Genomic DNA, 26,638 nt, shown 5'->3' with positions numbered 1-26,638 from the left:
AATAAAGTAAGAAATATAAAAAAAAATAATTTAAGAAAACAACTGAAAAGAAACAGATACTTAAGGGGAAGTTGGAAAAAGCACACACCAAAGTTTGAATATAAAAGTTTAACTGTTGTCCTAATAAGCAAGAGAGTCATGTCAATAATGTGGACATAAGTTAATGACATAGCATATTGCTAAGACAGAGAAACAGATCTTTTCTATAAAGAGATCTATATATAGCATAAATAATAGCTTTGATAGTTGTGGTTTGCAGAACACTTTGGTTAAAAAGATCTTTATCCTAAGAAATTAGTTTATCTGGCATCCAGAAAACTGTAATAGATGAGCTTTTGATACTCAAAGTGAATGTTTGCATTCCCATTGTTATGAAGGATGGGTGTATATATATAATAGAAAATTATGAACAAAAGGGACAGTTATAAAGAGGGACTTAAATACTCTCTCAGAAAAACTAATTAAATTTTAGGCCTTGCTGACAAAAAGATACATACTGGGTTTTTCTTCTTTTTGTCTTTATCCTTGCTTGGTTTTCTGTTACTGACAAAGTAATGCAAAGTTCCATATTCCACCAGTGCAGAGAACACAAAAATAAAGCAGACTGACACAAAAAGATCCATTGCTGTCACATAGGAGACTTTGGGAAGAGATTTACGAGCAATTGTACTTAGGGTGGTCATTGTCAGGACAGTTGTAATTCCTAGTAGATAGATAGAAAACAACAGAAATTATATTACTTCAAGTAGCAAACTGATTTTGCCAGTTATCTCTCTCTGATTGGTTTTGAAGTATACCTGGACTTTAAACATACAGCAGAGATATTCAGTAGCATATTCTAGCAGTGAAATCCCAATTCAGTGGGAGCTTAGAGGACTAAGAGGGGTATGCGACATTTTTGCATGGTCACTGCCCATGCTGCTCAGTAGAATACTTTGGTTAGATAAATTCTACGAAATTTAATTTAAAGTTTTGGTTTTGTAGTTTACTTCTGAGGAGGCTTTATTTTTATTGAAAATTCTACAAAAAAGTACTGTGACATGCCTCACCATCCCTTCCATTTCAGAACATTATTGCATGTACTGTGGTGTGAAAAATGTTAAAAATGCATCAGAACATTTTTTATGGCAAATCTCATACCATTGATTTTACCACCTTAGTGGTGCAAATAGACTAATTCTCAGCAGAGGGACAAGTCTGTTTTGTGTATCTAGGTAAAATGTAAAATAACAGCTGAATGCCTTTAATTAAATTTTGTACTTCTTTAAAGCAGATATTATAACCTCTTTTTTAAAAAAGATGTGAAAAAACCAAAAAAACAATTAAATGCTTAAAGCTTTCTCTTATGGAAGCCACTAGTCCACTGCTGTTACATTCTTTCTAGTTAGTCTGTAATGAAAAATGTGTCCCCTATTTTGCACTCCAGTGCTCTGTGCTATGGTTCTGTGAAGAAATGAAAATGCAGAAGGAAAAACTGAAATAATTCTCACTTGAGTGGATTTAATGTAGAAGTAGAAAATGTGTTAAAGTTTCACTAGCTGAATGTTTCTGCTTTATTTCTTACTGTTACAGCTGCTTTGTACAAGCAAGATTAATTTGCACTCTTTGTTTGTGGAGCTGTTGCTTGTGCAGCAGTTGCTAAATGTGTAAAAAATTCTAATTCTGATTAATTGCATGTCACATTTTCATGTATAAGGTTTTGGATACCAGCAAATTCAGTTGATTTTTTTTCCTGAAGTCTACATTTGATTGTTGGTCTCTAAAGTGATAATGGTGGTACATTCTCCCCTTGTTACCACTTGGACACACAACCAGAAAGGTGGATTCCTTCTTGATAATTATTTAATTTGTGTCGCCAATCACTGTGATATGGAAGTAGAACAAGCAAAATTAATGCATTCTGCCTCTAATCCAGTCGTGTGTCCCCATCGTCTTGATGTTTATAAAAAAATACTGCTGTAATCAGAAAAAATGCGAAAGCTTTTATTGTTGACAATCTTCAATAGTCAGAATCTGACATCGTAAAAAGGAAGAGATGCAGATATAGCTTAGTCTGTGTTATTCCTTGGAAATTTCTGCATTCCTCGAAATGAGGAGAGTTCATGCGACATTGTCTGTTCTCATATCTATAAACTGGTGATCTGCAGAGATGTCAATTAAATATCATAATACGTGAAGACAACAGGAAAGATAAACTTACCCAGTGATGTTCTGGCTGGAACTGCATCCTTATTAATCCAGAAAGAGACCCAGGACAAGACAACAATAAGTGTGCAGGGAATGTAGGTCTGAATAGTGAAATAACCCATTCTCCTGCTCAGGTTAAAGAAGACAGACATGACTACATAGTCTCCTGTAAAACAAAAGCAGAACAATATGTTACAAAACCAACTTAAAAATTTGTACGTAAGAGGTAGGGGTGTGTGCATCTGGAGGGTGTGTGCATAATTATTAAGCTGATTCACCAGATACACTGATGACAAATACATGCATACATCTTCAACTCAGCTGTAGCTCAAGAACCGTTGGACTTTCTACACTAGGAAAATTAACAGTCGTGCAGATTCACTCAGGTAACTGCTGTATGATTTCTAGGGTAACCTGCCTTGCATAGCATGACTTCTACCCAAGTCATTCCTCATAACCAGACCTGCCTGGTAGGATCTGTTTGCAGCAGCCCAGGGTGTGGTGACGGTCCAGTCTTCCTCCAGTCTCTGTGTCCCCATTAGTGTGCTCCTAGTTCCACTCTCAAATATTGCAAGCTTTCAGATGTACTTCCTAAATTTTTCATGTTCTTAAGTGTTCTTCAGGGCTATGCTGTGTCAATAGTTCATTTTTTTATTTTCCTGCAGATCTTCTGTTGTATTTTCTCCCCTAAAATGATTTGAACCTACATTTCCTAAGTGACCTCAAAAGCTGGGCTAGAAGTTACTCAAGTGTACATAACACATTCTTATTCAGTAATTTGTGATTGTCTTTTCAGGTTCTTCTCCCCTTTCAAATTATTAAATAAATTCCACCTGGGTTCAGGGACACAGCAAAGCTTCAGTTTTTGATGTGGTTTCTTTTTTGCTGTTATGGGTTTGGGGTTTTTTTGTTTTGTTTTGTTTTGTTTTTAGTTTTTTGGGTTGTTTGGTTTTTTTTTGGTTGGTTGGTTGGTTGGTTGGTTGGTTGGTAGTTTTTGTGAGGTTTTTTGTTTTTATTTTTCTTGGGGTTTTTTTGTTGCTGTTGTTTTTGGTTGTGGGAGGTCTTTTTATCTAAATTAAAAAAAAACCTAGTTCTTATCTTTGCTTCAGATTACAGCACTCCCAGGAAAAATCTAAATAGAGATGACCTACACTAAAGCATAGTGCAAGGCCTCCTTCACATACTCTCCTTGTTCAAGAGCTGTGTGTGCAAACCCAGTCCAAGGGTGCTGTAGATAACATATAAATATACATCCATGTGTGTAGAGGGAGCGCATCCTCAGTCCTTCCATTTTATAGACCATTTCCAAATACTCTTTTTTTTTTTTTTTTTTTTAAGTGGTGCTCCCCTGTTGTCCATGGAGACTTGTCTGAATTTTTCCCTTAATCCAAGGAAGGCTTTTTATACAGTAAATTATTACAGTAATATTTTTACAATATTGTATGCATTCTTTTAATTTTTTGGTACTGTTCATAATGTAATCCATAGAAGACCTTTTAAAACATAAACCAATTTGTAAAGGCCTTATTCCAGTCACTGGCAGTGAAACAGAACTTTGAATTTTCTGTCATCTTGAAAATGTACTTCAGAGCACAATTCATTCCCGTAGAGCATTAGCAGAGTCCACAGGACATTTGCTACACAAACTGGAGACTCTCTAGTTGCAAGTGTTTCATCTAATCAAACACAACTCTCTCTGCTTTTCTTTTTTCTTTTACTTTTCCTTCTTCTTCTTTTTTTTTTTATTTTTTCTTTTTATGCATGACTTCGTAAGAAATTATGTTTAGAAAGAACATCTCCCTGCTAATAGGTTCCAAAAGCTGAAAAGTTATGTAATTGTTGTAGGATTTTTCAGCCCTCACAGATATTATTGCACATGCCTTTACGCAAAGACTTTCTTCCTTTACTGATACTTGCATTCAAAGAATCCAAACTACTCCAGAATTATATTTGTAGGAAACTTTATCAGTTTCTGATATTTAAAAGTCTGCAACGTTGTTCTGGCAGACCTTATTTCTCATTCATTGTAGAATTGGAAATGTTTTACTGAAAGCTCAAGGAAATTATTTCTATCTATCTATCTATCTATCTATCTATCTATCTATCTATCTATCTCTATCTCTCTATCTATCTATCTATCTATCTATCTCTTTATCTTTATATGAGAGATAAGAAATAAGATATATCTCATATACATATATACACACATATATATATATATATATACATACATATTTATGTATATTATATGAGTTTCTACTAATTGAGAAGTTAAATCAGGGGAAGGAAAAACTTCAGTGTCAGCTATAACTTGCCAGGCAGTCTGGAATTGACCAATATGAAGAGTCATTCAAGGATATGTAAATTCTTTTAAATTACGTATTACTTTCTAATCTGAGAGCCTGCTGATGCTGCAGATACTGTTGTGTTATGGAACATTTCAGATCCTTAGAAAAGAAAGGAATAATGTTAATATTTTACCTTGCTTTCTTGGGGTTTTGGGAAGTGAGATGTGCAGATGACTTTTTTTTCAAGGTAAAAGTAAGAAAAACAAATGGAATTTAGGAATTGCCAAGACCAAGCAAGTCAATAATTCTGTAATGTACTCAATATCTCTTCTAGCCTTGAAGTAATATGTTCTGGTTTTGTCTGGGGCAGTGTGTATTCTGAGTAACAGGTCTGTGTTTTCATTTAGCATGAGAATGATGTTGATGCCACACTGATTTTTGTTTTTACCAAGTTGTTCTTAATCTAAGTTAAGGAGTTTTCTGTCTCAGGCTCTGCAGGTGAGTAGTTGCAGGAAAAGTTGGGAGAGTTCATAGCCAGGACATCTGACCCAAACTAGCCAAAGGGATGTTCCATACTCGAGGATGACTTGCTCAGTACATAAACTGGGGGAGTGGGCTGGGAGCTGCCAGTCACTGTTTGGGGATGGGTGCAGCATATCAGTCTTTGGTTATGACCAACTGAATTGTGCATCACCTGCTTCCCTTGGGTTCTATTATTGTTACAGTTATAGTTAGTGTTATTGCATATTTCTAATAATAGTAATATTTTGTTTCAATTATTGAGTTGTTCCTATCTCAGCCTATGAGGTTTACCTTTTCTTTCTGATTCTCTTCCCCACTGGGGAGGGTTTCTGGGTAGGGAGTGAGTGAAAAGCCACCTGTATTCAATTGCCAGCCAGGGAAAACTGTGACAATAATGAGATAAGGAAAACAGGACTAAGTGCTCCAGAGAAATATCTTGCTGAGATTGCCAAATTTACTTAAGTGATGTTGGAATGATATAACAGCAGGTCTTCTGAGATTTTGAATAACAAAAGTACTCTGAACATACAAAATAATGTGAGACCTAAGATGTGAAGTTTAGGACTTAGTCTCAGTTGTCAACACACATACATCCGAAACGTCAGATGCATGTTCCTTTGGAATATGGACTTGACAGTACTTTGCTTTAATCACACCTTTCATGATGGAATCTCACCCCAGCCTTGTTTTTATCCAGATTTGGTTTATTTTCTGACTATATTTATGCACTTCTCAGCTCTTTAGCTGAGACCAGCTTAAATACTCTGTTATTTTCAGATAATATCTGTGCCTCCAGTGTTGTTTCACTCCTGGTGTGTTGCCTGCATGTGAAGCTATAATGTGAAGCATTTAGTTTGGTAAAAAATGGCTAGACTTGATCCTCAGCACAATGTCATTAATTAGTCCTCACTTGGCAAATGGATAATCTTTTCATTATTCATCCTCTTTCCCTGAGCTCTGGCTCTTGTTTGTCCAATATTGTCTGCTGCAGCAAGAAAGCTTCTCAGACTGCCAGATTGCTGTTTGGAGCTAATACACTTTTGGAGTTATCTAGAAATGAATGGTAGTACAACCTGGCAGTATCTTTGTAAGATAACATACTTAAGTATTCAACATTTGGCATCCTAATTAGAAGATTTCTTCTAATTAGAAGATTAGAAGATAGCCTTTCATCAGAGACCTTATATTCATATCGTCCATTCTGAGGTAAATTTCTACTACATGTGTCTAGAAAACAACACCTCAATAATTTTCAATTTTTAAAGAAATACAAATTTTCCCTGGCAAAAATAATTTTATTACACTTAGGAGCATAATAATCGACCCTTCATATATTTAGACCTTCTTCTCTTTGTCTGAATATACACATTTCTCCTATTCCTCAGTAGCCAGCTGTGTTTCTATCTACATATAGACAGACATAGTCTTTCATCTGAAGATACAATAGCAAGTTTCTTCAATGCCATATATTTAAATCAGAACGCAGTCCCTCAAGAAAATGGTATCCAGGTCATATTTATCCTCATGCATAAATGCTCATATCATATTTTCTACTAAGTGCATATTCCTTCCAGTTATGTTTGGAAGATCAAGAGAAAGATCAAGAGATGCAGAGCAGTATTCTGACTTGAGACATCGCATCTCTGAGCTGCCACACTGAATGGGAAGTTGAGTACTTCTCTTGGGGCACACAGAAGAAGTGCATGGATCTTAAGTCATTTCCAGAGTAGGAGATAATTTGAAAATTAGATTTATGCATCATTATTCGGTGCTTGTGACCTTAGTAAACCCTTGAAAAAGGTTTTATTTTCAACAGTCCTGTTCCATCCTAACTTGCACAGACTCATAGCAGTCTGTATGAACTTTGGAAATTATGGTCTTCCTCCTACCCTACACTTGTATGACATAGTGGTTTGAATACCAGGATTCAGGCTCTGTTAGACAGTAGGGGAAGTGAATTCCTGATTTGAGGAACCATCTGTGCATATGTGCTGGCCCAGGTCCCAAAGGTTCAATAGAAGAATTAGTCGTGCCAGGAAGCATAGCCAGGGGAAATGTACACTGTACTTAAGTGATTTAATCAGCACAGTGGGTGTGATCCTTCATTGCTTCCTGGTTGAAGAGTCGTTTACCTGTGCGAATTGAATGGGGAATTATACCCCTGAGTGCTCTCTTTATGCATGTTTAAGTGACTGTGCAAAGAATAAGGTACTGGGGGGAAACACCCTCTAATTTCTACTCAGAAGTGATTTGGAAGCTAGTGCAAATGAGAGAGTAAAGAACGGACTGATAACACCAGAAGAAATTGGTGTCATAGTTCAGGTAGCAACACCTAGAGCTAAGATTGTCTCACACTTAGTACCATGAGATTCTTTCAGTTGTTTAAAACACTGCTGGATTTAAATTATTGAAAGAACTGCAGAAGAGCTTCAAAAATCGTATATTGGCCAGATGGTCAAGTTACTTGTATGTGTTGCTTCATTCTCTGATGGTTTTTGAGTGGGAAAATTCAGTTTTTCATATCTGTTAAGGATATGGAGTTTTGAACAGGGAAATTCAATTAGGTGGAGGGCTGGCCTTGTTTTGGGTTCACATTATTAGTCATTCATGGCTAACTTAAAAGCTTTGGAAAACAGTGAATGTGTGCATAGACATGTCCATATTAATAAGGTTTTTGAGAGTTTATAAGACTTTATTTCTCTCTCTGTTTCTTACAAAGCTACGCACCACTCTGAATGGCACTGGAGAAACGGATGAACAGTAGAAATGGCTCTCTTATTCTCAAACTGTGTTTGTTTCTTTATATATTCCACTACCTAGAATCTCCAGGATTTCTCTGTGTTGCTGAGAGTTTATAGCACATGAGCATATCACCTCATGCTGACTCCATGGTGTCAGGAGTTTCACTGTGGGGCTCTTCTCCCCGAGTAATGACAAGCCTTCTATCCCAGAGTCTGAACAGGATTTTCTTTGAGTATTTAGTTACCTTAAATATTTTTGTCAATGTTTAGTATTATAAAAATCAAGGTCTGCTTTAGTAATTCTGATAATGTTTATAATGTAGAGCATTTTGTGCTTAAAATTTTAAAATCTGTGGAGAAAATAAATTATGTAGGAGAACGTTGGTAATGAATCAATAATTGCCAGCAAAAGCTACCATGTATCTTTATTGTATTCTTTTAACATTTATAGTTATTCTCCACTACGTTCCACTTTGTTGAACAGCCAAAAAAAATCAGATAGGAGAAGAGTAATGCATTATCCAAACTGTCCCAGAATTTCTAACCATCATTTGCTCCTTAAGGACAAATTACTAGAAACTAGGATTAATGTAGGTTACAAGTTATATGGTATGTAATAGGTACAGTTTTGTTAGTGCAGCAAATAACAACCACATGGTTGTTACCAACCACATTCTACAGAGACAGAGATGCACCAGCTGTCCAGATTCCTAATAGGGTTTTATCCCCTAAGTTTACACAGAAACCATACAGAGAAGAGCAAGCACTTTTAAAAATATTTTTTTAAAAGACATGTGAAAATATAGATAGAAATGGAACTGCTTCTCAAAACTATTTCATGTAAACAATATATAAATAAATGACATGCGTCTAGATGGGAAACCCTATTCAATTCATCTTTCTGGATGGAGTATACCTAGGGGAAAAAGCAAATTAAAAAACCTCGTGCCACAGGAGGGCACTGTCACCTCAGAGCAGAGATAAGAAAAGCTTGCAAGTCTGCCAGTGGAAAATCAAATCTTAAAAATTTCTAATTATTCTTGCCATTTAGTGTTTATACAAACACTGAAATGGCAAAACAGACTTGTGTGGGTCTGTTATTAGAGGAGCACTTTTAAAGACTAAACCAACTCTTGTGTGATAGAAATATCCCCAAAGTAGTATCACCTTTGTGTTACAAGTAATTAATATAAACTTCATAAATTGTTAATGAAGAACAATTTTTAGCAGAATTTATCTTCTTTCCCTCATAAATAACTAATAGATACATCCTTGTTCTCTCTCTCTCTCTTTTACTGTTAGCATGGCCAGCAGTCTTCTTTTCTGTTAGGCAGAGAACACAGCTAGTACTCTTGGTTTATTTTAAAAGAAGGAGTAAGTAAATGGTAGTTTGATGGAATAGATGTGTTTTCTTGGATTTAGTCATGGTACATGTAAATACCATTAAAACAGTGGTGTATTATGTCTGTGAACATCTAAAGGAGCCTCTAAATCTATCTAGTTCTTGAAAAGTTGCTCGTTAATACAGACTATAAAAATAATAGTAAATGGGACCAAAAGGATTCTTTTGAATCCTTTTTGCATCCTTCTTCATAAAAGAGTCAAGCTTGTGCCATTTCTAGACAGATATTCTAGACAGATATTCTAGACAGATATTCTGCAATAATAGAAAATAACTAATTGGTAGACTGGTGGGGCATTGCCTGTAAAGCAGCTGATTTTCTTCCCACTGTGTGCCCTCCTGGAATGCTGGAGGGCAGCAAGGTTACCCAAAAGGTGCTGCAAGTGGAGAGAAAATGAAAGAAAAAGAAAAGAATAACGGCAAAGCATTTTCTCTTTCATGTCAAATCAGCTGTTGGTACCAGAGCTCTGGTGTATCTTCTGCTCAGCACTGGCTGGAGGCAGATCCCAGAAAAGGCAGGAAAAGGGGAGAATGGGAGACAGGAATCAAGCCCCTCTACCAAATCAAACAAGTATCAGACTGTCGATTACATTGTACAGTGCAACTCTAATCTAGGAGGAAAAATCAAGTAAAGAGCTTAAGATTGGTGAATTTGTCCTGATGCATCTTTATCTGGCTTTTGTGTCCATCTCTTTTCTTGTCTTGACAGTGTCTATATTTGGAGTTTTGCTGGCATTTACTGTCTTGGTGAGGGTACTGACTCAGCCTGCAGATATGGTTCAGTGAGATGTCTTACACTGTTACAGTGGCATAAAGAAAATATTATATTTGTTCTAAACACACAGTCTTCTATGAGGATTCAGATTTAACCTATTCCAATAATTATCTTGTGTGAAACCTAAAGTGACCTATTTTTTTTTTCATTTTCCAACAGATCAGAAAGTTCGTAAGTCTGTCAAGTTCAGTACCAATGTACTTCTAAAAATTATATTTCCTCTTACAGTGCAATGTTTTTATATATATGGCAGAAAAATAATTTTGGCTGAAGAATTTGATCACTAGGTACATGACTGAATTCATTTTCTTAAAGACAGGACAGTAATTTGATCACAGTACTCATCATAAGCTGATATGTATGTGATATATTTATTCCCATAGCCAGAAATGAAAAGTCCAGGGAAAAGGTAAAACCAGAGGGAGCACTGTTCCCTTAGTATCTGACCATGAGACCTTCTCCTGATCTCATTCTTTTCCAAATGCCCTTTTCATTTATTCTGTCCCTCACAGCTTTTTGTTCTTTCATTGACATATTTTTAGACTGCATAAGGGCCAGACGGTTAAAAAAAAAAAATCAAGTCTCTTCCTTTCCAAAAATGCTCAATAATCTCATTCCCTCTGAGGTTTAGTTGCAAGATACCACTAATTGTGTCATAGAGAAGTCATGATGTGAAATAAAATGGCATAAATATTTAGCCCTTAGGACAAAGAAAGAAAATATGCCATGGCATTGGAGGTATTTGCTTTTAACAGACTTGCACATGGAAGCAGTGCCATTTCCTACCTTACTGCTGGCATTACATAAAGAATGGGCTGAGCTATGGTCATTGCTGGTACAGCACAGCAACACAGTACCGAGTGATTTTCCTAAAATATATAATATAAATTCTTAATGTCCATCTCTAACCTGTCATTGTAGTTCGATTATGCAACAAGGTAAAACAATATTAAGATTTTTACAAAGTTTTCACTATAGTCCATTTATATAAGATTATCTCTGGGGTTCAGGTAGCTGCAAGCCTGGTTTTCAATTTACATTCCTAACTACATTGCACAGCTGGATGGACGGATGGGAGGAGATCTGCCTTTTTTTTTTTTTTTTTGGTGCAATTTTTAAAAAGTAAGGAAGTAAGGTGTATGTCTGTGTGTTAATATGTCAGACATTAAACACCTTGATTTCCTGTGGGACTAGGCAGAAGAGAGCTGCAATTAGTTTATGTTTGTGAAATGACAATCTCGACTGATGAAACTTCTGCAAAATGAAATGAATCATTACACTCATCCTAGCAAATGAAATTTATTTATGCATGACATGACTTTCTGCCCAACAGTTCTGAATTTTGTTTGGTCCTTGGCCACTCATTGCACTTGAAGTGCTGTTTTCTCAGTTCATTTGACAGAATGTGTTCCATTTCTCATTAGTTTCTAATTATAGGAGGAAAGAATGTAATGACACTAGGCAGTAATTAAAATTTATTACTGTTGTCTGCACCTTCTCTTTGAAATCACAGAGACAAGATTTAGCCTGAGAATTTTTTGTTGCTGAAAAGTGTCAGTATGTGGAAATGAATTGAAGGATTGAATATAAACTTAGGTGTGTTTGTTTCTAAGGTTTCATCTGTGAGTGCCAGAAGTCTAAAAGGAAAATGAACATTACTGACCCCATATATTTGCCCTTTATATGATTTTTCCTGGTTTACGACACAATTACAAACAACTATTTTTTGCTTGTCTGTGAAGGTGAATAAGCTATTGCATTGGCATTAGTAAGCACAGGAGGGTTTTAATTGTGCAGGATTAGTATTCGGATGTGACAGCAGCAATAGGTTGCAACTTCTGTGAGCAACTATTATGCTCCAGTATGCAAATAATCTTCAGATTATAGTGGCTTCTGCTCTCTTTCCCATTCCCCCCTTGCCTAGGAAGCATCAGCCAAGGATGAGAGCTCAGTGTCTCACCTCTGAAGGCCCAGGAGTCATTCTAGTTCGAAAGAACCTGTTTGATTCACTGTGATAAAAAATCCATCCAGATCAGAGATGAGAAAATGTGAGGATGACAGGAAATCTCATGTAAGGCGAGAAAGTAGAGAGTCATAATTTCCAGGCAGCAGCACCAGCTGGGGTGCTGTTCTCTCAGGAATTTTTCTGTGCCTGACACATCCTGTGTCCTTGGCTGTTTTGGATATCTGGTTATTATGTGAATACCTCAAGAAAAGCTGTCTGCTTCAAGAAAATTATGGACCTATAGCAGGACTTTGTGCATATTTAAAATAATGACTTGCTTAATTTTGATTATTTAACCTATTGCCATAATAATCCAGGTTTTGATATAATGCAATCACCAATGTAAGCAACTAAGAAATATATTTTATTATATTTCATTAATTTCAAGGTAACCAGATGGTATAACCACTTTCTGACAGCATTCAAACCTGCCTGCTGCAGGGAGAACTGGAAATAACTTCTGTTTCTGCACTTCAAAGTATGAAGTACAGCACATCCCTGGTACTTTAGATCAAACACACTATCAGATTTATGAAAAGGCATGGAATGAGGATTGTCAAAACTATGTAAATTTTATCATGTTGAAATTTTCTGCAGTTTGTGTCTGAGAAAGAAAGCACAAAATGGTGAATGTTTTTGTTTTATGGGATGGCAAAACACAACATTGATACCATAACATGGGTCAACATATTTGGGCTTTCTAGGCAGCTCTGCAAAAGATTTGTCTGAAAAGAGAGTCTGGGCAAGTCCAGGGGTAATAAGAGAAATGTAAGATGTTAAAACGGGAATTAAATAAATACGACACTTTGAGGTCTAGGTTAAAAATTGCTTATAAAAATTAGATACAGTCCTATTTGTTGAATGTAATGAGAAAAAAAAAAGTATTTAATAATTTTGGTCTAAATAACAACAGTCTTACAGATGTGTTGGAGAACTCCCTTGAAATTAATATCATTTCATGAGCTTTGTGCAAGTCCCAGTTGCTGAAATAATTGCACATGACTAATGTCGTTCATAAACACCCCTTCTCAGATTTGCTTTTATATCTTTATGAATTGTCTTGCATGGCAGAGGTAATTCTTGAATTCCTCTGAATGCCTTTCATTTGGAGAAATTTGATGATACAGTACAATTTAATCTTTGGTTTTGATGTTTCCAGTTATTTTCAGGGCCAGTAGTACATAACCTGAGGCTGCAATAAAACTTGATGTTTCCTTCTACCTCCTCTCCAGAGGAAAGAAGGCATGACTGCGTGGAGGCAATGTTCTGCAGGGAAGCTACAGATTTCACAGATTCATTCTGTCTGAACGCCCCAGCAGAAGAAATATTTATACAAAGGAGTACCACTCAAACACCAGCATCTCCCTTCCAGTGGGTGTACAGGGAGACAGCTGGGAAGAGAGTACCGTAAATAAAGAGCCCAAGGGGCATTGGGAGGGAGGGAGGCATACATCCGCCTTTATTGCTCAGCTTCCAGCATTAGATAGACTTTTTTTAAAAATCTTTTTTTAGTGTTTCAATTCCATATAATTTTAGCTTCTGTTAAATATTTTAGGATATTTCATCAGTGGATATTTAGTTTTAAACCCCCAGGAAACCAATTCAACTAACAAAAAAAAGACTAAATTTCACTTGAGTATCAGACCCTGGGAGGCAAAACATCAAAGAGCAAAAGTTATATAGATCAGACCCAATGCAGTGTGGCCACCTACCAAATGCTGTGGGCTTCAGAGAGCTCAGTAAGGAAAGAAATTGTCTTTGTGCACAAGAACCCAACAAAGATACATGGTAAAATGTAAATTGTCCTGTTGGAAAATACCGTGGCCAAAAACATGTCAAAGAATCAGTGTGGATTATTAATCAGGACACTGAAGCAAGGCAAGAGATCTCAGGTCTAGTCCCACTTCTCTGATGGACCAGCTGTAGGACAGCTGTTTCTCTTAGCCCATGAAAGCCATTTGGAACACATGCACGCTGTGTTCCAACAACATCTGGAGATTCTGTTCTAAACTTAAGTGGGAAAATTTAACATGAATAGATGAAAATGGGAAAACAAGAAAATTATGTAATTACATCACATTTATGAATTTTTATACTTATATGATAATTTTTGTTTGCCTTTTCACATGAAAGACAACTCCAAAATGTTTGCTTACTATTACTTTGTTTCCTTTGATATGAAAAAGTAGCAATGTATGCCTATTCATCCAAAGAAGCAAACTAAGATATACTCACAAATATTCCTATTGAAACCCAGAGCTTGTATTCAGTTCTATAAAGTGGGTCTGAAATTTTCTGCTGTTTTCCAAAGACATTTTTCTTATAATAGCAAGGAAAATCCAAACTTCATTCAGTTTTATGTTCATGCCTTGTCATGGTTCTAGATGCCAGAAAAAAGCCAGACTGTATGTTTTGGAAAAGTTTTCGTACATGGAAACAAGCTGATGTCTATCAATCATAAGAAACTTCAGCAAATATAATTCTTTTAAGTAATAAAAATTGCCATACACTGGGCCTTGCAAAAAAATAGGAGTAATAAAGGTGAAAAGTGAATGAGTGTTTTATTATGTCATTGATGTGTGGGATTGGATTCCTGCCCCTTTCACTAAAAAAATGTTTCCCTATTCAGAATATGACAAAACACTTAGTGATATGTCTTATCAAATTACTTTGGTAATTCTGAACTTCCTGATATCCTTGATTCTTACAGGGTATTTATGTAGTTGAAGAGTAACCAAATGTTACATTTACTAGTTAATTACATCTGAGTAAGTGCATAAACCAGGTAGTGATTATGCCATTGAGAGAGACAGCCACAGTTTTTTGTTTCTTTTATCAGTGGCAGATACAGCTGGCAGCAAAACATAACTGCATTTTTAACTTCTTTTACTTGCCTCTGTTGAATCTTGACTTAAAACAAAATTACATAGCAAAGATAATTTGGTTGCTTAAAAATTCATGGATTTATCATAAAGGCTTTCAATGATGAAAAGCTTGCAGGAATCTGCAAGGAATTTTCCCAATTAATTTTCCATGGCTACTTGTTGATGTATTAAGTTCTTCAGAAACCAGTGATTTACCCAGATACACAGGTAGGAAGGGAGTATGTTCACACACCTTTCTGAGTTTTAATGCTAATTTCTTGTGTAGGAATTCCAGTGCATATCTTGGTGTTCATCTTTGTTAGCAAGTGGACATGGGAATTGAGTACATCAGGAGGAGTTGCTGTTTGAATGAGTCTTAAACATTTCTGTGTATATATATTTCATGTAAGGGGAAAGAAGGGAGAAGAATAATACATTTTTTGTGAAGTTTCAGTATTCATAGTTTTGTTAAGGTGGTCTTGTGTTGCTGTTGTTTTGTTTGTTAGTTTTTAAATATGATTTTCGTTACCATGGTAATCTCAGTACCTGTGTATAACAATGTATGGTCCCTTTGAATACCAGGAAAGATATTACCTGACACCTTTCTGAATGCACAGCCCAGTGGAGCTCCTATCAGTGTTCTCAACATCACTACTGTGCACTTACAGACCGGGTTATCTTTCTTCTCTGCTTACGTATAATGACATGGGACTGTTTAGGAAGTGAATGATGACTTTTCTTCAGACACAGACTCTGATAGAATGACCCTTAGAAACATTTGCTTGACAAAAGTTCCGATTTCTTGGACTATCAAGTACAGGGAAGCTTCCCACCTATGTCTGCAGCCTATACTGCTGCTTCAGTTTTGAGTTCCTCCCCAGATGCTTTCTGCTGACAGGTCTGTGATACGTCTGTGTAGATAGGTCTGTGCAGATGACCTTAGTGTCTTTTTAAAGGTGGATGAAAATGCACTTGTTTTCCTCTGATTATTAATATATGGCTGCCTAAAATTGATACCAAGATAACTGTGATAATTTTTAGCTGTAACAGAGTGAGAGGTCCACAGTGCTAAAAAGAACAAAACTATTTGCAAAACTATTTGCTTCAACATGGTCTGTTCAAGGCATATGAAGAACAACCTTCTTTCTCAGTGATGGCATAGCTGTTGACTACCTCCTTTGTAAGCAAACATGCTGTCTCACACAAGTGTATTCACTCCTCCCACGTGAGCTGTGCTTTTCTACTGCTGGACATGTGAAAGACTATACAGGAGCAGGCTGCTCCCATTAATGGGCATGTTTCAAGAAGGGTGCCTGCCTTGTAGGGTTTTGAGCTGTAGTTACATTTTTCCGTTAACTCAGCTTAAGAAAAGGAATATATGTTTTATGAAGTAATTTGTGTTACAGAAATAAGTGATGTGTTACATTTATTACTATATTACATACAGCCATACACACGACTTCTGCTTTTAAAATACCACAAATCCTACATACAAAAGCTCAGAATGAAAGGAAAATATTTTCACTCGAAGCATCTGGATCTTGTTTAGGTTGACTTGTTTGAGGGTTACTCATTTATTGTCAACATTTTGTAAGCATCTATAATCTGCTAAAACCATACTTTAAAACCATAACGTACAAAGAAATTACCAATTTCCCTGGAAGAGTTCACATCTCTGACTATTAAAAATATGGGATTCTTATTGTTGGTGTTTAGAACTACTTAGAACAATTTTTGATAAAAATATGATAAATATATTTATTTTTCAATTTGAGACATTCTTCTAGAAGAGGCTGTTGTGGACTAGTATTTGAGAGGCAAACATAATTTTCATTCTTCTGCTATCAGATTGCCTGAAGACAAGGCCTGCTCTGTGTGCAGATTCCAAATTGTTTCTGGTTTATCAAGTATTTTGTGTTGCAGAAGCCAGGTGCAAACCTTCAGCAATGTGCAAATTAATCTTGTTCACAATCACAGGTAGCAGCAGAAGCATCCACTGAAAAGAGTAGGTGTTGCAAAATTGTCTAAGGTGAGGAAATGAAATGGAAAAAAACCTAGATCAAATAGAACAGTTATTTATACACTAAGAAAGGAGATCACAAATGTGTATGGGTGTGCTTTTAACCTCTCGAGCTTTTTAGGAGAATATTGTTGACATCAGGTAGAAAGTAAGAGTGTTGAAGGAAAGAAAAAGCCTTTTAAACCACTCTCTTTAGCTATTAGAAGGGGGAAATAATGGATTTTTAAAATCAGAGAAGAAATAAAGACACTGAAGAAAAAGGAACTAGGTTATTATTAAAATAGTAAATAAATGTAGAGTTAAAAAAATATAGAAGAAACTAAAAAAGAAAGAGTAAGAAACTATGAAAAATGACAAACAATGAGATCATGTTCTAAAACTGTGCTTAATACCAAGAGTAAGGCCACAGACCTGCATGCAACAGGCCTGAAGGGAGTAACAGAGATAGAGGATGCTTGGTTTGAAGATCATGCCTCAAAAGAGACAGCTATGAATCCTGAATAATTTATACCCAGTATTGCCATTTGAAGTCAAACAGATCAAGCTTAGGAAGTGAAAAAAAATCTTTAAAGACTACAGATAACCATCTTGAAGCTTCAGTTATCAGCTTCACAGGTAGAGGTAGAGCTTCTAAGTGCATGTAATCACACTAGTCCAAATCCTACAAGGAATTTAAATGGTTCACTCTTTTCAAGAGGTGACCTTTGAAGAACTATTTAATTCTTAAATGGACATATTCAGGATAAAAATTCACAGCTATTAAAAAACAGATTCTCCTGGGAGTCCCCATTCCATGCATATTGCCATCACATTGTATGTTTTCAGGCCCAAAACCTCTTAATATCTTCTTAAAAGTCAGGTTACAACAATGTAAATTGCATGGGTAATGTATTTTTAGGATTTTTTTGTTTTAACATTTGAAAATGTTATGTCCTGGAAAGCTTTTAAAAATGAACTGGCAATTCTGCATCCAAAGCGCCGTGTGACATACACAGAAGGATGCATTTTGACTCCCACAGGACTCTGGTGAGGGAGCTGTGGATTGAGCTGTACCATGTAGGCTGGCGTACATCCTACATATCAAAATGTAATGTGATTTCACTGGAAGCCAGATCTCCATGGGGTGTCTTGTATTATTTTTTTAGATATTTGGGTGCTGTGTTTGTAAAAGAGAGGTAAGCCTGCAACAAGTGGCAGGTATCAGAAAAGGCTGATATGCCCAAATGTCTTTCAAAGTGTTTTGCATTTATCTTTCTACAAAGGTTGCAGACATCAGGGTGGGGTGACAGGTTGGACGCAGAAATGATGCAGTGGTCATTCACTCTCTCTGAGACAGTCATGATGTTACCTCAGATGCCATAAAGAAAGAAGGATACTCAAAGCCCAAGGGGCAAAGCAATAAAATTGCAAACATCAACTTCTCACACCCAACAAAATATTTGCTTTGAAGGGGCTCATGAGTTCCCTGGAAGTGATGTAGGTATGGAAATTCTATCCAGTTTCCTTCAGGAGAGCAAGATTCCCACCAGGCAAATGCAGCACTGCTCCTCCACGGTGCCATGTGCAGCAGCATGGTCTGTTCCTGGTTAGCCCTGCTGGCCACATTCCCTAGGAAGCACTTTGCTGTTCATGTGCACATACTGCAGGTGGGAGAGAGTAGTCAAAAGAGCATTTAAAATACTGCTTTACTCTCTTTTACTCTGCTGAACTCAGAGGCTTAATTTTAAACACGATTTTCAGTTTTTAATGTGTCAATGATAGTGTTTTCAAATTGCATCCCAGCAGCTCCAAGGCAGATCAATTTTAAACACTTTATTATTTCTAGAAGTTCAAAAGAAGATGACTTGTTGCAGTTATCAAGACGGACATGACTGGCACCATCACCAGTCCCTTGTTAAAAACCTTCTCGTGCCCTCTCTCAGTGGACTTCTCACCAGCAGCTCCACACAGCACTGACTCCTTTCCTTATTAGCTGCTCCACACAGCACTGACTCCTTCTCTCTGCAAGTTTCCTTCTTTGTTCTGCATGACCAGCTAACCCCAACCTTTCCCTTACCCAGCCACCTAACCCTATCTGTCCCTCACACAACATCTTCTTACCTTATCTGTCCCTTGCACAACTGCATGTCCCTTTCTCCTTACAACACAACCAGCAGATCCAGCTCCAACTAACTGATGGCCAGCTAACCCACTCTTAAAACGCCCATCTTCATTGGACAGGCAAGGCTGCTTCCACTCCTCGGCAATCAGTACAGCTGTAATTCATTGAGGGAAAATTGCCTTCTGCACTATCCTTACAAACCATCCTCCTACAATGACTGATGGTAGCTTTTGAAAAATGCATGTTTTACTGATGTAGTTTCCTCCTAGTTTCTTGATCCTAACATCTCTATGTGAACATATTTTTAAGCTAAATGAATGTTGGGAAACATGAATACATGCGTAAACAATGTTCTTCAAGCAGCTCTAAACACAAAACAATTTCTTTGTTGTTCATTTGTATTACCTTGAGCTAGAAACCTTGATTTTGGAATATAAATCCACTCTCATAGGTATTTTATCTCAAATAAAAAAGATTTTGTATCTCCTAAGTTTATATTTTCAGAGTAAATTAATTAAATGTCAGAAAATTAATACTCCTCATTGTTCTTTTCTGAAAAGCTACTTTTTCCTTTAAATTGATTTTTATAATATATTGTAAGTTGGTTTTTTTTAATGAATCTTTGCAGCACTGCATTCAGACAGGCATACTAAGGATTATCATGCATTTATTTTTGATTTTAGGTTTTTACTCTTTGCACTATTCTCTAATAACAAATACTTTTGATTAAATTTTTTACTTTTCTTGTCAGAAGAGGTACATTTTTTCTTTTAGAATGGAAGGATATCCAAAGGTTTTCCTATACCTATACTTGAAAGTATGCTAATTTTTCTCTAAATATTGTCATAGAGTTGTTGAAACAGTCCTTGTTTTTCAAAATAATATTGGGAAGAAAATTAATTAATTTTCTTCATATTTAATAATATTTTTGTTTTTTCCAGGATATAATAAAATAATAGAATTACTCAAGCCTTAGCACTAGAGCAAACTGGAGTAACAGTATGCTGTCATGAACACCCTGGTTATTGCTCTTGCGTTTGTATAACCAAAGTAAACATTCGCAGTTAGACAATCTTGCTGTTTCACTTCAGGATTTTGTAGCAGAAACAAGGTACTAGCTCTGTTTCAGGCCAGACTTTTGCTACGGTAAGATAAAGGAAATTTTGATGAACTGCAAGGATGGTTGAAAGCATTCAAACTTGTTTTCTTCTGGTTTTGCATAAGTATTACAGAGTAGCAGCAGAAGATAATAAAATCAATGCTTAGTCTTTGTTGACTGTGTGTTTTTGCATTTTGCATAAGTAGAGGAGTGTTAAGTAAGGTCAAATAGTCTTTGTAATTTGAATGGGTCAACAACCATCAACAAGAATACATTATTTGCTTTAGTCAATATTTTTAATAATTTTCTCAATTCTTGGAACAACAGACGAAAGAAAAAATAGCAATTATTGACTAGTTTAATAAACATTTATAGTCTCTAGCATTAAGACACACAAAGGGTGCTGTGGCACTTTATGCATTAAATCTTGAAAAATATTTTCAAATTCTCATATGTAGGGCATGGTACAAGAAAGTATTATTACATAAATTTTATCCTGCAGCTCTTTAGCCTTAATTATGCAATCTTCTTGAGAGTAGCAAAGAATTCACTTAATAGACTCTATCACTTTTTGAGATAAGTGGCTTATTTTTAGCATCTGTAATGTACATTGAAATGAGGGCAATTATGCCTTGTTTCAAAAGGCAATGTGAAAACACACTATTTACAATTCAGATTTTGTTTTAACAATACAAAACGAGGGAGTTAATGTTTGAGAAATATACAATGATGGTGACAACTATTTGAACATTACCAAGCTTAGTGTTAGGCTACTATATTCCACTGTGAGAATGTGTTGTCAGCATTGTAGGATGGGATTTGGAATTGTAGGTAACATGTATCTAAAAATGTAAGTAGAATATTTGTCATCACAAGTTACAGCAGCGAGCTTCACTAGTTTGTATGTCATGTACACATTTTCATTTAATACCCTAATGTATTTTCTTTTTGTTTCTCCCGTTTTATTTGATAAAAATAATTAAGAATTAAGGCTCACTGTGAAGGTCTCTTCAAAGTTAGTGACATTAATTTAGTTTTATTTCCTTCTTACATGTCTTTTTAAACATATGGCTGGATTTGAGTATTATTAGCTCCCATGGATGCTGCCTGGCTCTTGCTAAACGTGACACAGACTTGTATGTCTTATGTCCAACAAGCCTTTCAATTATATCTATTCAAATACAGTGACAACAACAAAACAGGATCTTAGGTAAGTAGGTTACTAAAAACGCAGTGTAATGACAGGGATTTGAGAAACTAGAAATTGCACTTGGAAAGTGAAGGGATTTAACTGTGTAAGAACAGCCTTAGAGGAATATGTTTATTACTTAGGACATATATGTGCCTCAGGCAAAACTAAATCTATTTCAAGTGAACTATCCCTACTCAAAACACATTATGAACAGTAAGATGTCCTCATCTTCAAACGTCCTAATGAATTAATTTTCCTCCACTGAGAAAGGAAGAAGGTCGTGAATAACAAAATAATGCCAAGGGAATTATAATCATTGTACTGCAAACATGTTTTTTGACATAAAAAGTGTCTGGAAGTGAAACATCAGTACAGAAATCGACTGTCAGTCCTCCACTGATCAGTTTACAGGCTACAGAGATTATCTAGTGTACACTGCAGATGAAAGGATGAAGTGCTCAGGGACCTTCCAATTTATCACAGGATTGCTTAAACTTTTGTTATTTGAACAGTGCACTAAAAAAAATATTTATTTATAGCAGTTATTTAAACATGCTTATTACCTATTGTAAAAATGCTTAATGTTCAGATTTATTTAAATTCTAAAGTAATTGTGACTATACATTGTTCTTCCACTGCTATGTCACCTGGTCTGATCCTTTTGAACCAATGATTTCCCCCTGCAATTCATTATAATTAAATCTAGCTGCTACTGGCAAGAGTGACATCACAATTATTTTCTCTTGTGATGTTTCTGAAAGTCACTCAGTGGTTGGAGCAGGATGATTTCATTGCCAAACAGGAATTATAAAAGAGATTTGGGATAATATTTTCCCAATGAGTCACCACTACTTATGAAATATCTTCATAGGGGCATAAAAGACATCATAAAAATTTTTATGCTTAGTTATGTGCAGAAAGTGTTTTAAGATACAGACTCACCCTCCTAACTTGCTGATTTTATCATAAAATTAGAAACCATCAAAATTCTGTTTTTTCTTTCTTATTAATAAGTCAGATATTCTAAAAGATCTAATTATTTTTTTGCTTGTTTCATTAAATGAACAAATATTATGTAATGGCATTGTTCTATCATATCTACACAAGTATATTTAATGCAAAAACAATCTTGCTTGTAACATCTGTGCTTTTGTAATTACCTAGCAATAAGTTCAGTGAAAATGCTTGTAAGATCCCACATTATCCCTTATTCTCTGGTTACTTGTTTATTAATTCTTTTTATCCTTATCTGACCTTTCTGAAGCTCAGTTTCAGCTCTAGCAAGCCATGCTTTTAGATATAGAAAACCTTACAAAAGACAGACTCAGAAAAAAACCTTGACCCTCACGAATCTTTGTTCAATGGGGAGTCTTTATGAGGAGGCTTTCAGGCCCCAACAACCCTTTTCCTCAGGGACAATCATGATCTTGTTTTGCTGAGGTGAGTTAGTTGGCATTGAGTCTAGGAAAAACTGAGAGAAAAAAAGAGGCTGAATTAATGTCACTGGAATTTGAAGAAAGTCTTTAACCAATCTCAAAAGATGAAAAGTAATCATCAAAGAGCCTTTCAACTCTTTATATGATTAGGCAGAAGCAGGCGGATTTGAATGCCTAACCCTGAATCTCTATAGATACAAACCTGAACAGAAAAGTCAGATTCTCTCAGTCTGTGAGAATTTTAAACATAACGATTCTCTAGGAATAGTGTTTGGTTTTTATTCTCGCTTATTGAACCAAAAGGATCTAACCCATCACTGTGAAAGAGATTGCAAAGTGAAGGACTTTCTTCTCCAGGTGCTTTTTGCACTAACTCCAAAGGATGATGTCCCTCCAGTGTCAGTTGTGGCTCCAAGGCTGCTGCCATGGCTGGGTGGCTCTCCCTGCTTGCCATCCAGATCTTTTCAAGGAGTCAAGCCAGCAGGGTGATGGGAGTGTATGTGCAACTACCCCTGCCACAGAAAGTGGCAAGACCATTTTTATTGTGGTCATAACTGAACATAGAGCTGAAAACAGGCAAATCCTAGCTATCAATTATCTGTATTGCTTGGATACACAGGCTTTTTTGGTTGAATATGGCATTTGTGTTAAATTCCATGGCTTTGGCCTGTTGTGTTAAGATCACCTTGGTTGTCCTATTACTCTGCTGCCACAGGATGGGTCCATAGTGATTTGAAAAGAAACTACAGAGCAGAGGAAACTACAGAGCAGAGGATGAACAGAAAAGTATTCGAATGACTAAAGAAGTGAGAAAGCAACTCTGTAGATTTTTAGCCAAGGGCTGAAGCAGTCAGTACAGAAGACACTCAAATGTATCTGCCCTGAGTTCTTCCCAGCCATTCCAGGTCAGGCCTCTGTCCTTGTCTTCTCTTCATTGTTAAGTGTCCCGGGAAGCCTTTGGTTTGTCCTTCTAGTCTTGTCTGTCTCTACAGGGATTATATAAGGATAAATGGTACTGAGGAGTTCTGATTTTTTAGTTCTAAAAAAGTACACGTACATAGATCTTGGAAGTCTGCATGACAGGGAGGATTCAAAATGCTTGTATACTGAATTAGTTTGCTTATTCAAACATATACATTTTTATGCAAATTCTTATCTGCCACACAACTAACCAACTGAAAAAAATGTACAATATACAAAAGGTAGGGAAGTAATGGAACTGTACTTCAGTTTTACTCTTGGAAGACATGATCCTGAAATGTAGATTCTTTTCAGTGAACCAATTATTCAACAGTTAAACTTTAGGAAATATTCATTCATTACTATAGTTTGATGCATGACTGACCAGTAGGAGTATGTGGATTATTTTAGGAAAAATTTGTTGTTCACATTTTAGAAATATCACTTATCCATTATTCTCCAAAAGAATATACAAGTGTAGTTACCTTAGACTGGTTTTTATACAATAAAAGCAATATCAATCTGTTGCAAGTTGCCACCATAGCTGAATTCCTGCTCACACAAAGTGTCTGTAACTCTTTTTAATGGTATTATATGAAAGTCAAATAATTCAACTCCTGTGTTTTCTTTCAAATTATGATATTTGGATGCAGTAATGTGATGGTTCATGCAAGTTGAAATAAGGAAGAGTTTTAATAAAAAACAAAAAAATAATTTATAAGCAAAAATATCCCGTTGACTCTCTTACTAGGATAGGTGGCTATTCATAATGGGAGTAAAATCTTAAGGTGTAGTTATTAAAGTGTTTTAGGGCTATCTTAAGGATATTGGCTTAGAATTGAGGATTTCCATTGAGGCAGCAAACAGAAAAATAGGCCTTTTAATCTATTGTGTCTGCCTTCTGCTTTAAATGTTTCACTGTCCTACAGAGACAGTATTCTTTTAGCAAACATGTTTAAGGCAATAATTTAATATAGCTTTTTCAAAAATAAGGATATTGAGATAAATATTTTCCCATACCATAAAGAGAACAGTAACACCACACAACACTTTAATAGTCATCTGGGTTTTCTGACTTACAGCTTACATTATTATTTGCTCCTCTGTAAACTGGATACAAGTGTGTTTAAATTCTGCCAAAAGCAAGATGCAGGTAGTAGTACCTTGTACCCATTCACTAGATCAAAATCTTCAGACAGGAAATGTTTTGAGTTGTCAGACAGATCTCCCTGAAAATGCCATATGCTATAGTCAACCCATCTTAGAACCTGAGGCTGTGTATGGGGCTGGCAGGGATTTCTAGGTGCAGTGGCAATCCACTTATGCCCATTTTTAATGTCAGGACTATTTTCCAATGCAGATCTACAAATCTGATTTTCAGCTGTCATATTTTGCCTTAATAAAGAAGTAGAAGAAGACTCCTGGGAGTTTTGAGCATTATGAAACCTCTGGAGACTGCATATCTGCCAACTGTTCAATTCATTAGGATACAACATTGAAATAAAGTATAAAAGCCTGAAAATACATCCTCTTCTACAAAATAATAGCCCTGACCATGTTTTCCTGATAAAACAGAAACCAGACCCAGATTTACTTATGTGGTTTAATAAATGTATAGTAAGATGAATATTTAATTACCAATTTGTTTATCAATTATGAGCAATGCACTGTCTCTATTGCACAGCTCCAATTAGCTCCCTAAAACATAGGAAAAGAAGAAAATAAAAAGTATTTATAAATATTGCCTGACTAGTCCTATGCAGCTTGTTGAATTGCTATTTATTAGTCTGGTAATGCCTTTGTATTTAATTAAAAATTCAGGACAGGCTTTGTAAATAAGCAGTAGACAATGTCTGGTCTAAGAAAAGGAACTACCCAGTCATAGAAATGAACTGGGAATACTAGAAACTCCATCTGTCCTGAATAATTACAAAATCACGAACTGTTTTGCATAGTACAATATTTTGTATATTCAAAACAACTGGAATAGTGAGTAGGAGTGCAATCTATCTAGGAGCTGTATGAAATTCATGGAAAACTATTGATAGAAAGAATTTCGAGATTTAAGTTACTCCTTTCCTCATGGTCTGTGGTATGATTTCATAAACTCTCTGATTTTATTTTCCTAAATACTCTCTATGAGTGTTGATCATTGTTATGATTTAAAAGCAGTATAATTTTACTCCCTTGATCATCATTAATATTTTCTTCCAGATTCATTCCATATTTCCAAGTATTTCTGTAAGTCATGTTTTCTAAACACTTTACTTGTTATATTCCTCTGCACTACCCTGCCTTTCTCAAAACATTGCACTTAAAAGTGATTTTTTTATTAATCAAGCAGAATGCAATAACCATTTGACATAATTTTTTCACAGAGCAGCACAGTGAATATTTCTCTCAAGTTTATACACAACGCTGAGTAATACATCCCAGAGGCAGGTTTTTGCAATAATATCATGTTCTATGTCCTTGGTGGAATATTACAATCCCCCATTTTTATTTTTTTTTTTAAACAACTGATGTTTTTATATTTGTGCAATTGATTATTTCCTTCCTACAATCTTTCCCTCTTAAATTAAAGTAACTAATTACAAATTTTGAAATGTCCTACTTTCCTGTTCCCAAAGTGCGACATGTCCTTCTTGATATAATCCATGTTTGCATTATATTTCGCAAATCTTATCCTTCTGTATCACTTATTGCTTTCTTTGTAAGTACTACTCATATCAATGTGCATCCAAATTTTGCAAGTTGGTGAGCTTTTGTTCTCAAGACTTTTCCATAAGTTCATCCCTTTTTTATTGGAGAATCTCATTGCCATTCAGTGAAAGGAGCCTTATACTGTGAGTAAAAAGGTCACAAACAAGAAATGATAATTTCTTAATAAGATATGCACTCTTTGAGCAGTGATTATTGACATAGATCAATAATACAAAATATCTTAAACCCATCTCAGTGTGAAGCCAACTGCAATAGTTTATACAACTCAGATTGGACTATTTAGTTATTTTAATGAAATGTCCATAGGACAGAAGTTTTATAG

The 26,638-nt window shown here is 35.7% G+C and overlaps 1 protein-coding gene across 2 annotated transcripts in view; it reads right to left on the bottom strand.

The window, feature by feature from the left end:
• GABRG2 (gamma-aminobutyric acid type A receptor subunit gamma2) overlaps positions 1–26,638 on the bottom strand; it is a 65,255-nt gene that overhangs the window by 4,758 nt on the left and 33,859 nt on the right. For both annotated transcript variants that reach the window (XM_088173824.1, XM_014877337.2), the window contains exons 7-8: positions 2,201–2,353; positions 498–703 (exon numbers count right to left, since the gene is read on the bottom strand). In XM_088173824.1, coding sequence (XP_088029950.1) covers positions 498–703; positions 2,201–2,353 — 359 coding nt within the window. The remainder of the gene's footprint in view (positions 1–497; positions 704–2,200; positions 2,354–26,638) is intronic.

Source organism: Sturnus vulgaris, chromosome 15 (assembly GCF_052056855.1).
Source record: "Sturnus vulgaris isolate bStuVul1 chromosome 15, bStuVul1.hap1, whole genome shotgun sequence".
In the NCBI taxonomy this organism is placed as follows: domain Eukaryota; kingdom Metazoa; phylum Chordata; class Aves; order Passeriformes; family Sturnidae; genus Sturnus; species Sturnus vulgaris.
The sequence above is the reverse complement of the archived record's forward strand: the minus strand, read 5'-3'. Positions and strand labels throughout refer to the sequence as shown.